The 12,913-nt window shown below is 34.8% G+C and overlaps 1 protein-coding gene across 3 annotated transcripts; it reads left to right on the forward strand.

Moving 5' to 3' along the window:
* Positions 1-4,891: 4,891 nt before the first annotated feature.
* Positions 4,892-12,605, forward strand: LOC125854600 (FRIGIDA-like protein 3). 3 transcript variants are annotated; one of them, XM_049534183.1, is made up of 5 exons: positions 4,892-5,019; positions 9,085-10,152; positions 10,376-10,542; positions 11,598-12,207; positions 12,388-12,605. In XM_049534183.1, exons 2-4 carry the CDS (start codon positions 9,099-9,101, stop codon positions 12,201-12,203), a joined length of 1,827 nt encoding a protein of 608 aa, XP_049390140.1. In that variant the 5' UTR covers positions 4,892-5,019; positions 9,085-9,098; the 3' UTR covers positions 12,204-12,207; positions 12,388-12,605. The 3 variants fall into 3 exon arrangements, with proteins under 3 accessions (XP_049390140.1, XP_049390139.1, XP_049390141.1); XM_049534182.1 differs by lacking the exon at positions 12,388-12,605 and having other exon boundaries at positions 11,598-12,308; XM_049534184.1 differs by lacking the exon at positions 12,388-12,605 and having other exon boundaries at positions 4,933-5,014; positions 11,598-12,308.
* Positions 12,606-12,913: the final 308 nt, after the last annotated feature.

Here is a 12,913-nt window from a genome sequence, read left to right on the forward strand (position 1 = left end):
TCCAAGAGAACCTTTTTTTCTTCTTCTTGTTCCCCCCTACCCCCCTACCCCTCACCTCCACCCCCCACACACAAACACACTTTTTTTTTTTTTGTTTATCTCATTTTGAGTAGAAATAATTCAAAGTCCCTACAAGGTATAATGGACATGATTCTGACAAAACAAAATGGTTTCTCATTGCCATTAATGTCCAACACCAACTTTTTCAATCTTTTTTTTAAAAGTTTTTTTGAGAGATTCCTTTACTTACTTTTTTACTTTCTTTATTAGTGAATGACTATACATGGTTCATTACAACTTCCGTTCTTACTTTCCTAATCTCAAAATACTTATCTTGTTTTTTATTTACATATTTTTTTAAAAAAATATTAATCATTTAATAGGATTGTTTGATTATATTTTATCTTTATTTATATTATATTGTAAGATATTATTCTCTTTTCATTAAATATTTCCTATATTTATGTGTTATAATTGAGGTGTTTAATTTGTAGTCTTCAAGAACAGTTATTACCAATGATAAAATGAAAAATAAAATAAAATAAGTACTTTAAGATAAATATTTTTAGTAAGGATGATAAGTATTTTGCGAGGAGGGGAGTACTTATTAATATATCCATCAGAGTGCAGTTAGGGGAGTACAAGAGGTTCATTCTAGCTCTTTTTGCTGAAAAACAATATTATTATGTATCTAGATGTTAAATTTCCTTAAAAAAAAATTATTTACTTTTTTATATTCTACATACTTTCGTCACTCATAGACGGAGAAACCAAAAGTGCACATATAAATTAATTGAAGATTAAGATGTACTTAAACCAAAACATCACAAGCATCAAACTTTTTGTCCCTATATATACAGAAAAATTAACAGAGTGACAAAGACAAGAGGAAAATATTGAAAAAAGTTGTGTTAAAATCATGAGAAGAGAGGAGTCACCCACCACCAAGGTGAACATGTGAAACTAATCACTACTTTTCACCATGTGTTCGATATTTGTATTGAGGTTCGATTAAATTTGGATTCGTATTAAAAAGTTTCACTGTAGGAGGTAAAATGCTTTTGAATATTGACGGCTTCATATCCAAAAAGACTTAAACTCAAAATTTCTTAAAAATGAAAGAGTACTTATAACTCCACTAAAATCGTCGTTTGGTAGTATTGTTTTACCTTTGTTGCATCTGAAATTGGAAGTTTGTTCCACCAATTACTTTTTGTAAAGGTGTTTGCTTTTTCACTCTTTTGCAGAATTGACATTGCAATGCTTACATACTACATCTCCTCACCTTGTAGTGTTTGCACATTCAATGAGGAGAGGACATTTCGACACACAAAACATTTTGTAACTATGCAAGTTTGGGAAGGATCGTACGTTAGGGGTGTTATGTAGATAGCCTACTTTGATGCAAACATCAACGACTGATTTCGTGACTTAAATATATAACTTATAGTTCACAGGAAGATAAATTTGTCATAGCTAGAGACTTCCCTTCAAATTCTCTTCTAATCATAACAAGATAAATATATCTATATATGTTTTTGCAAATCAAATACCAAATAGAGAGACATTAACTTATATGGAAGTGATAAAATGAAAGTCCATGTTGATATACCAATATAAGGGTCTCTTACTAGTCAATGAAGTGAGTCGAACATCATAGAAAACCATGATTCAATCCCTCCTTAGAGTCAATATTGACGGCCAGAATTATCTGATATTTATGTTGGTGAGAGATATCGTAAAGAAATGGATATGCATGCCTCAACTCCAAAAACTAGTTTATGATGTGTGGATTGCTCAAGACCATATAAAGAGATCATTCATCTCATTAACCACACCAATGTGAGACTTCTTCCCTTTTCAACACCCCACCTCACGGTTAGAATTGAACATCTAGAAGATGAACAATTTAATACGAGGGTCCATTAACCACCGATATGGGATGGATCCTCCTACGGTACGATGTAAAACTAGCTCATAATTAAGAAAAAGATTGTCCAGAAATCACTATCACTTCATCTCGTTAACCACTGATATAAGACTACTTCACTCTTAATAAATATCACTTACCTAATAAAAAATTAAACACACACAATCAGTTGATCCCAACACCATCGTTATTATTAAAACACAAGTACATTAAGGTCAATTTTGCAAATATCTTTTATAGATGTAGTAGGTACATGATATTATATTACTGTTGGATCACAAGAAAACTTCTCTATCTTCTCTCTCCAACTCAAGAATTCTGAAATTAAGCATTGATGAGAGACCCCACAAAATTCAACATAATTTTCTTCATGAAATTGTGATGAAAAGAAAGGAATCAATAAAAGGCAAAGCCAGTCTTTGCTCAGAAATTTGGATCTATAAGAGAATATACACACTTTACCACTAAGAAAGTGAGATAGTGGAATTATCAAGTTATTTCAATATAAAATTTGGGATTAAAATTTTAAAATGCGTAGTTGTTGATATAGTGAAAATCAAAATAAAATGTATATCAACATTATAAGATTATTCACCATATATAAAAGACGAAATTGTTTGTCGTATTTATCATGTATTTTATTTTGAACAAAACGATCCCGCGTTAAAAAAAAACAAATTTTCAAGAATTACAAAAAAAGGGCAAAGTGAAAGATGAAATGCGCCTAAGGTTGTATATAAGTAAGCAGCTTTATTTCTCTTCTTTTACTTTTCCCTTTGTTTTACAAAAATAAACTTTATTTCTTTCTTGATTATTTGAGTTAAAAGGTTCTTGAATTACATATTGCTATATGTTTTAGTCTAAATTAGTAAAAGAGAAATATATGTTTTAGTCTAAATTAGAAAAAGAGAAATATTACTTAAGTTTGTTTTCCATGGTACTTTTTTTTGTTGTTGTTGACGAGAGAATCCACAATTACTATCCTTCTGGTGTGCACAAGTAACTTTCGCTTCAGTATAATAGTTCAAAACAAACTTGATTTTCAACCAAGCGCATATATATATATATATATATATATATATATTTGAATACAAGTTACAACGTAGAATACACACAACAAAGTAATAACACACTAACTAAGGAGAAATTAACATAGAAGAAGGTAGCTAGAAAGGGTTGAGATACTATAACAGAGAAAGGGGATGAGAGATAACTGACAACCAAAACTTCCACATATTTTTCATAATCGTTCTTTCTAATCCCTAGAGCTTTTTAAAAATAGCTAATTGGGCTTGAATTCCAAGTAGTGCCGGCAAAATGAGCCCATATTTTAATGGGTTGGGTGAGTGATTTTTTACATGAGTAAAATATGGGTTGATAACCATATTCAACCCATAAAAATATGGGTAAAGTATGGATTAGTCAAATGGGTTAAGCTTCTAACTTTTATTCACTATAAATTCATGATATCACTAAAAATATTGTAATTTCTCTTGCCTTTTATGTTCTTCTATAGAACTAATTATTTTTCACTATAATTGGAAAGGTGAAGTCTTTTGCCCTCCAAAAATATGTATTTTAAATGTACATTTCTTTTGTTACTTATAATTATATTTTTTTATTTGTTTAATTTTATATTGGATAATAAATACTTAGTGTAAAATAAGCAAATCATGCATTAGTATTGACATTGCTTAAAGTGCATTAAGCATGTTTTAGTCCTAAAATGCAAATATTCATTTACTTTGAAATTAAAAATATTTTCCCTTGTTATACATAATTTTATTTTTTATTGAAAAGTTATAGGATTTTTTTTTCTTTTATGATACAATAAAACTAAATGAAGCATTTTCAACATTTTTCATCTAAAAAACGATTAAAATATTTTCTCCATGTTGAATTCTTAAGTAGAGTACTATTTACTCATGAAAATATGGGCAAACTAGTATTTTACCCAACTCATGTCTTACCCAATCTATTTTAACTCATATCAAATATGGGCGGGTTGAATTAATTATTACCCATTTTATGTTGACCCATTTTCAACCCGCCCACATTTGACCCAACCCGCCCATTTGCCACCACTAATCCCAAATAAAACTCTTCAATATTTTACTCGAATCAATAATATCAACTGATTCAGTCTTATTTACCATGTGTAGCCCATATACCCTTATATAGTTATTTTGGTTCACAACAACTGCACAAAAGAGATAAACCGCATTAGATAAGTCCAATGCAATGAGTTTGATTAAAAAAAACATACAGAGGATTGGAAACTTACATGAACCCTCCATTTAAAAGATCACCTACTCAATAACCAACTCAACCACCTTCGTGGGCGCGCTACTTTTTTTAAAAAATAGTGATTCTAAAAGCAACTATTTGTGCACTTCACCCCAAAATCAAACAAAAAAAAAAGGCAAATTGTTAATATGAAAACTTACATAAATTCCACTAGTTTAGAAGCTATTTGCTTAGATACACTCTAATTTGTAATATTATGTATCTTACAAGATTTTGGTCCGTCCAGGTACGTCCAGATACATGTATCTCAGGATACATGAGGTCAAATTTGTTCTAGCTACATTGTATCCAAGTGAATTTGTATGTATCTGGGATGCATAAAAAATCTTTCTTGCCTCTTTCCTATCTCGCTCGCCACTTTCCTATGTATCTGTGATACATAACAAAATCTCGCACGCGTCCCTCCCCATCTCACTCGCCTCTCTCCCTATTTTAGTGTATCTAGTAGCAAAAATATACAAATCTAAGTGTATTTTTCTCAATATATGGTAGAAAACTCTTATTTAATGGTAAGCATAGATAATAATAGTATATATGAAGAGCTATGAACTCCATGTTAAAAGGCTTATTCATACTGGGCTAGAACTGAGCTATAATGGGCTTATTGTTAGCCCATAAAGCATTAATAATCAAATTTTAGGCCCAAACCTTTTAGTGCAAATTCGAAAACCAGATAATTCTATATTCACTGACGGTTCGTTTCTTCTTCTGAAATTTGTAACCACCGAAATTCCGAATCGGAGCTCCGGCGACCTTCCGGATTTGGCCCTCTTCTCTGTCAGGTTCCTTCAGACTGTAGAATATCTATTTGCAATTTTTTTATATGATTTTTCCATGATATATAATTGGTTATCTCAGTTTTTTTTTTGGCTGTTTATATCTCTATTGTGCTGAAAATTGGGAAATAGTTAGGGTTTGTAAGCTTCCATGTATATAATTTTAAGCATGTTCTTTCAATTCGTTGTAATCTATATGTATATCATGTTATTTGATGATATTTGGAGAAATGTGTATTGGGTTTAACGGTAAAAGGAATAGTATCAATTTATATTTTGGTTATAGAATTGTATGTTTGTGTTAGGGAAACAAAAACAACAACATATCCCGTGTAATTACACAAAGTGGGGTATGGGGAGGGTAGTGTGTACGCAAACCTTATTCTAGAAGGTAAAGAGAATAGGTTGTTTCCGATAGATCCTCAACGTAAGTAAAAGCATTGTAAAGCAGTTCGAAATTAGAAACAATGGGAGTGAAGAAACCAAGATAAAATGCTAAAGAAAGCATGAAGTAGTAGACTAAAAGCGAAACAATCACTACCACAAAATTTGGAGTGCTAGAAACAGTAAATAGTGACATAAATGGAATGATAGGTAGTTTTAGATAATATCTAAATTGCCTTAAAAAAAAATAATTTAGTATTGGATAAAATTTGGGTATACTTGCAGTGTAGGAATAGATGACTCACTTTCTCTAATGCCTCCCCAGAAAGAAAACAACTAGAGCATAAGGTTATCCCTCTTTTCTTCAAGTTATCTTGAGTCAGAGCAACTTCTTTGGCAAATAACCATATCAAACATGAGATTATATGAGGTATTTTGCTTCTCCATATTTGTTTCCATGGCCAACTATGTGTTTGTGGGGTTGTCTGATCCATCAACTTGTAGGCTGAGTTAACTTTGCATTCCCCTCTGCTATTTCCCTTCCACCACATAACATCTTCCCCTGTTTGTAGCTCATTAAAAGCTTCCACAGTGTTGAGAAATTTCGCCACTCTTGCTATTTCCCAGTCATTATATTCTCTTCTGAAATTAAAGCTCCACCCCTGTTTTGTCCATAACTCTGCTATAATATTTTGTTGTCCCAGAACTATATTGTATATGTCAGGGATTCCAGGTTTCCCTTTTCATGTCACTCATCTTTCCAAAATCTTGTCTTACTTCTATTACAACTTTGATCTTTGCATTACTCTTAACTTCCTCCCATATGTCTCTTATTGATCTCCACAAACTCACTCCATAAGGTATAATCACTTCTTTGGTCATCCACATATCTTCACCTTCATATTTTGCACTTATTACCCTTTTCCATAGCATATGATTTTCATTGGCAAACTTCCACAACTATTTCATTCTGAGAGCTTTACTTTGCACCTTCAGGTTCTTTATCCCCATACCGCCTACCTTCTTGCTAGTTATCACTCCTTGCCACTTCAATAGATGGAAGCCTTTCCTCTCCTTGTTGCCATGCCATAGAAACTTTCTCCTGATATTGTCCAGTCTCTTGATGACTCTTGTTGTATTGGGAACAAGGTCATCATTAAGTTGGCAAGGCATCTAGGATTGAATTAATGAGAGTTAGGTTGCCTCCGAATGACGGATATTGAGTTTTTCATCTAGTCAATTTATTTTCACACTTCTCTAGCACACCATTCCATATATCAATAGAGTTGTATTCTCCACCTAGAGGCATGCCCAAGTAAGTTGTTGGTAGAGTACCAATTTCCCCACAAAGGATTGCTGCTAGACAGTTCATATTAATGATTTCATTGATTAAATACACTATAAGCTCTTCCTTCCGTTGATATGTAGTCCAGACATTCCTTCAAACAGAATCATTATAAGTGTATAACCCTCAAATATTTCATTTGTTGTTCCTCAGCATCACAAAAACTTAGGGTATCACCTGTTACTGCAGGTGTGTCACCTCCAAACTGTCACCACCCTCTCTAGCAACATCAAAACTTTTCAACCAGGCTCTGTTGTTTGTTGTTTTGATCATACTATTCAACCCCTTCATAGTGATTAAGAACAAAAAAGGTGACAATGGGTCACCTTGCCTAAGACCTCTTTGAGTATTGAAAATCCTGCAGGGGCTCCATTAATAAGCACGGAAAACTTGAAAGTTGAAATATGATACTTTATCCATCTCAACCTTTTCTGGCCAAATCCCATTCTTTCCAACATCTTCGGTAGATACCTCCCGTTGACATGATCATATGCTTTCTGTATGTCCAGCTTGCATAGTATACCAGGTTTCTTCTGGAATCTATAGCTTCATTAGCAATCACACAACATCCATGATCTGTCTACGTCTAATAAATGCCATATGTTGGGAATCAACCAATTATAAATCACCCCTTTCAGCCTCTCAGGCAGTACTTTGGAGAGTAGTTTGTACATGCTACCTATCAAGCTTATAGGTCTGAAATTCCTTAGCTCCTTTGCTCCTTTCTTCTTTGGTATGAGTACAATGAATGTTGCATAAAAACTTTTCTCAAAAACTTCTTGTTCCTGGAAGTTTTTGAAAAGTATCCATTATGTCTCGTTTAACAATTTCCCAACACTTGATGAAGAATCTCATGGTGAATCTATCAGGACCAGGTGCCTTACCCACTGCACACATCTTCAGACATCTCAATACTTCACTCTCTTCAAAGTTGGCTTGTAATGTTTCTTTTTCCTACTCTGTTATGACTGGACATTGGACATCTTGAAAAGTAGGCCTCCGTTGAGCAGTTTTAGTGTACAATTTTTCAATAGAAACAATGATTTCCCCTTTAATTTTGTGTGGCTCTTGAGTGATTTCTCCCTGTACCATGAGCTGATATAAGTTATTATATTAGACATTCTTTTATTTTACTCTCCCTATGCTGATTGTGCTTTTGTCTCTTTCACTCGCTGCCCTAAAAAACTTTTATGTAAAATCTTTTCCTTTTTGCTTTATCCAAGATAATATTTATTATAGTTTTCTTATTGATTTTTTACACTATCGTGTTCAAATATGATTGTCTTTTTTATGACTAGTGTTAAATTTGTGTACTTATATTTTTTGATTGGTAGTTAAGGGAGCACCAGGACCTTAAAATGCTGGATCTGCCACTGAGTTTAGGTGTAAATGTGAGGTTTAGTGAACTTTTGAGATGAGAAAGTCTAAATTGCCTTGTGAGACAAATTATTTGGTATTTGGATGAAACAGATTCAACTGGAGGGAAATGTATACAGAGAAATCATACAGGTGTGCGCGCTTGCGCGTGTATAAAGAATGAAGTGGAAGTGAAAGTAAAAGGCTATAAAATGAATACAGAGAAATCATACATATGTGCGTGCATGTGTGTATTTAAAGAATGAAGAGAAAGTGAAAGTAAAAGGCTATAAAATATATACAATTATTAATTACTCCTATATCTCAATGGAATGGACACATCCATTAACTCTGGTATGCAATGCCTCTTATGTTTTACTGAATGAAATGAAAAGCACTGAAAGTAGGTCACATGCTATGGTTTTCCTGAAAGGTTCTAGGAATTCCTAGGCACAAGGCAGGCGTCAACCCTCTCCCCNCCCCCCCCCCCCCCCCAACCAAATATCACCAGGCTTCCAACTTGTTCACCCGATGGAAATGGTAAAGTATGTGTGGGTTCTTAAATATATTCCTTACACTGTAAGAATCTAGGATTTCACTTCACTTCATGGTGTATAATAAATATCATCTTAATTCGCGTACTATTGCTATTGCACATGCCAAAAGTGCCTAATGACTATTTTGTTCTAGTAATTCGAGTATATCGCCTATTATGTGTCAGGTCCTCCAAAAGTAGTGCATTTTTGAGAATCCAACAGAGGTGTAACGTCATTTTTTGAGTGTCTGAGCAATATAGCCTAATGATACTTCAGCCATTATTTCTTTTCTCTATTTTGGTTGCACGATGAGGATTCTTTCCTTTTGTTCTTCTTGGGATTGGGTTGGGGAGTTTGCATGATGGTGCCCAGATCTTGAGGAGATGTTTTATTGTATACTGAGTTTTGATTCATTTCTTTAATGCACTCTGTGATCTCCTGATATTGCAGATATTTGAGTGACCATGGCTGAAACGGATCTTCAAATGATGATCAGTAACGTACCATCCCTTATTGAACAATTGGGGAAGGCATTAAATGATCTTGAATCTCATGAAAATGCCTCCATAGATAAGGATTTAATCAAGGATATTGTAGGACACTTCCGGAATCTGGAGGCTGCAGTAGTGAAAAAATCCTTGGAACTGGAAATTAGAGAGAAGGCCTTTAAGGAACAAGAATCTGATGCTCATCTGCTGATTGCTTCACGAGAGGCAGATATTGCTGCTAGGGAACAGAAGTTGTGGGATCACTTGCAAGAACTTAAAGATGCTGCGGTGTCTGCAATTGCTGCAGCACGGGGAGATCATCAAGTGGAATCTCTCGAGCATACAGATGCAGAGGACAGCAAAGACATTGAGGTAAGCAGCTCTCTTGGTATAACAAATGCACTTCATATTGGCTCAGAGGTAAAATCCTCTGGCAGTGCTGCTGAAAATGCTGATGGTGCTTCTGGCAAGGTCGAACCTCGACCAGAACTGACACAATTATGTGAGCAGATGGATGCAAAAGGGCTTCTGCATTATATTATAGAGAGTAAAAAGAAAATGACCTCAATTTCTGAGGAACTCTCTGTTGCCCTTGATGGTGCAACTGAACCAGGCCATTTGGTACTGGCTTCACTTGAGTTCTTCTACTCTAATGATGAATCTAACTCTCAAGATGGGAAAGGCAAAAATGCTATCCATAGCTTGCGCCAAGCCTGCCTTGTTTGTATGGAAGCCATAGCCTCCTTGTTGGCAAAGGCTAAACCAGGTGCTGATCACCTTCTGTACCCTGAAATTAAGCAGCAAGCCAAGGCCATTGCTGATGAATGGAAGCCTAAGTTGGCTACTGCAGGAACTGATGCTGCCAATCAAGCTTCATTGGAAACTGAGGCATTTTTGCAGCTCCTTGCAACTTTTAGGATTGCTTCAGAGTTTGATGAAGAAGAGCTCTGCAAGCTTGTTCTTGCAGTGGCTCACAATAGGCAGGGACCTGAGCTCTGCCGTTCTCTTGGCTTAGCACACAAAATGCCAGGTTGGTTTTTTTAACTGACCTGATGCAATCTGGGGACAGATCATTTCCTTTGAGATGCTCTTTTCACCGGATGATCTTGGACCTTTATAGTATACTCTGCGAGGAATTGTTCTAATGAAGCATCTAATAGCTGCTGCTTCTCAAAAATGATGCAACCATCTTACTTCATTAGAAATGTATGCAACCGTTTATGGTGTTTAATAATATTATTATTTCTTTGCAGGTGTCATTGAAGCATTGATTCATAGTGAGAAGCAAATCGACGCTGCTCGTTTTATTCATTCTTTCGAGCTGACTGAAAGATTTCCCCTTGTTCCGCTCCTGAAAGGCTATTTGAAGGACTTGAGACGAAACGCACAAGGGAAGGGAGGTAACTCGGGGAATGCAGAGGTACTGCTAGCCACATTAGTCCCTTGGTTGTTGTGCATTTGTTAAATTTGACCGTTTGGTAGCATAAATGTCTGTCAATAGAGTTGCATGCATGCACAGTTAACTTCCAATGATCAATGATATACGTAGATGGAGTCATTGATTATTACAAGTATTAATCCTCCTGTGTTTTATTATATGGATATGGAATATGCATACTCAAGGCTATTGTAGCCCTTAGAATACAAAAAAGTAATCTATTATTGAGAGTGAAGAAAATAATGGCCTTAAGTTACCATGAACATGATGTATCTGACCTTTCAAAATCTTTGGTTAATCAATGGAAATTTCATGAAATAAAACACTGAAATCCGTGTCTAAAAATATCTAAATAGTATCAAAATACATCTATTATGTTGGCCAAATAATCTATACAAAGAGATATTTTCTCCTTGCTCCAAAAAAAGTTCAGGAATACAAAAGAAGACTTTTACATAGTTGTTACATTGATTTCATTGCGTCGGAACAGTTTCCTGTTTCTCTAATGCCAAATTATTCAAAAAATATGTAGAGTTGTTCTTAAGCAGACTTCCTTTTTTGTTGATAATCAAATAATCTGCAAGGACGAGTGGTGTACAGTTCGAAGCATGATGGATCTGCCCCTCTACCCCTAGGCAAACTTTCTTTTTTCTCCCTATCTTCTTCTAACTCCTAACTCAGGATTGCCTCTGTCACCGTCCTAGGTAGTATGATAAAAATCGTACTGCTTATAAACAACACTGGCTTTAGATTATTGGCCTCTTTTCCTCTATTCTTATTATAGCATTCATACTGCACATCATGTAAAGAAAACTATATTTTGGTGCCTTCGTGTCGCCCACTTTATCTCTTATTTTGTGAACTTGTGAATAAGAATTCTTTCTGAGGTTCAACAATAAAATATCACCATGTCCAAGTTGTTACTTGTAATTTGTGAATCAGAAGCAAAAATAGAGGCAAAAAGAAAAAAGGGGGAGGGAGGCAATTTTATCTCTTATTTTGCAAACTTGCTTACAGAATATAGTGCAAACACTCAGGAACTTGCAGCTGTAAAGGCAATAGTACAATGTATTCGAGATTACAAGCTTGAAGCAGAATATCCACTTGATCCACTGCTGAGAAGGGTTGCTCAGTTGGAGAAAGCCATTTCTAACGACAAAGACCGGTCTAATGATAAGAAAAGACCTTCTGGATCAGGTAAACACCAGCATTTCAAGAGACCTCGAGTAACTGGAGGAACGCATGGATCTATCAGACATCCTAACGTTCTTAGCATACAGCCCCAATCTGTTTTAATTGAGAGAGCAGCTGCTAATAACCCAAGCAGACTTGTCCCCTCTGTTCTTGTTGAGAGAGCACCTCATGCAGGATTGCTCGATAAGTATGCTTATCTCAGTACATCTTATGATTATCAACCTCCAAGTCAAGCCACATATCCCCAGCAATCCTACGAGCAAAGATCATATTATTATCCAGCTGACGAGGGAATTGCTGCAAGTTCTTATACAGCTGCTCCCCTATCATCCAGTTATGCAAGTTATTCAGGCGGCATATTGCCAACAGCAGATGAGAGAATTAATGCAAGTTCTTATGGCAATTATGCAGGTAGCGGAACGCCAACAGCTTATCAACCCTACATGTAGACCGGTTAGTAATTATAGTTTGTTGTAACAGATTTTTCTTGCAAAGACAGTAGTAGATGACTGTCCTGATTATTTGCTATCCATAATAATACTTTAAGCTTTACTAAGCGCCTATCGTTCGCTGGTATTTTCATTATCTGGTAATGCTCAACTGTTTATCTTAAGCTAGAAGTTCATTATGCAGGGAGAACCTGACCACAAGTTTAAGTTATATATGCCGTCATTGTAAAAAGTATTATCAGGTTACTCGAGATATTTACCCGGGTAAGTTTTTTTACAATGTGAAACTTGTAATGTCGAAAAAATAAGATAGGCTAAAGATAATGTGATGTTGTTAAGTTCTTAGAATAAATTGTGTTATTCTTGGTTGGAATGTTACCTTTTTAATTAATGTTGGATCAAAATGATGCATTTGTATAAAGCCATGGCCTTGCAATAAAATCAAATATGTACATATAGGAAAATTAAATAAGTACCCTTACATTATGGTCCAAGATAATAAAGGATATTTATTATTCAGAAATAAATGTAAGGAAAATCATGATGGATAAGATTTTGATACATGTCCGGGTTCGAATCTTAGGAATGTAACAATCATGGTAGGGGACGTTTTTTCCTTTAATGTGCATTATGCGATGCAAATTGATAAAGTGTATATATACTCTATTTTGAAACTATCATTTATGTTATACAAGTAGTGCTTCGAAACA

The sequence above is a fragment of the Solanum stenotomum genome, chromosome 2, assembly GCF_019186545.1.
Source record: "Solanum stenotomum isolate F172 chromosome 2, ASM1918654v1, whole genome shotgun sequence".
In the NCBI taxonomy this organism is placed as follows: Eukaryota; Viridiplantae; Streptophyta; class Magnoliopsida; order Solanales; family Solanaceae; genus Solanum; species Solanum stenotomum.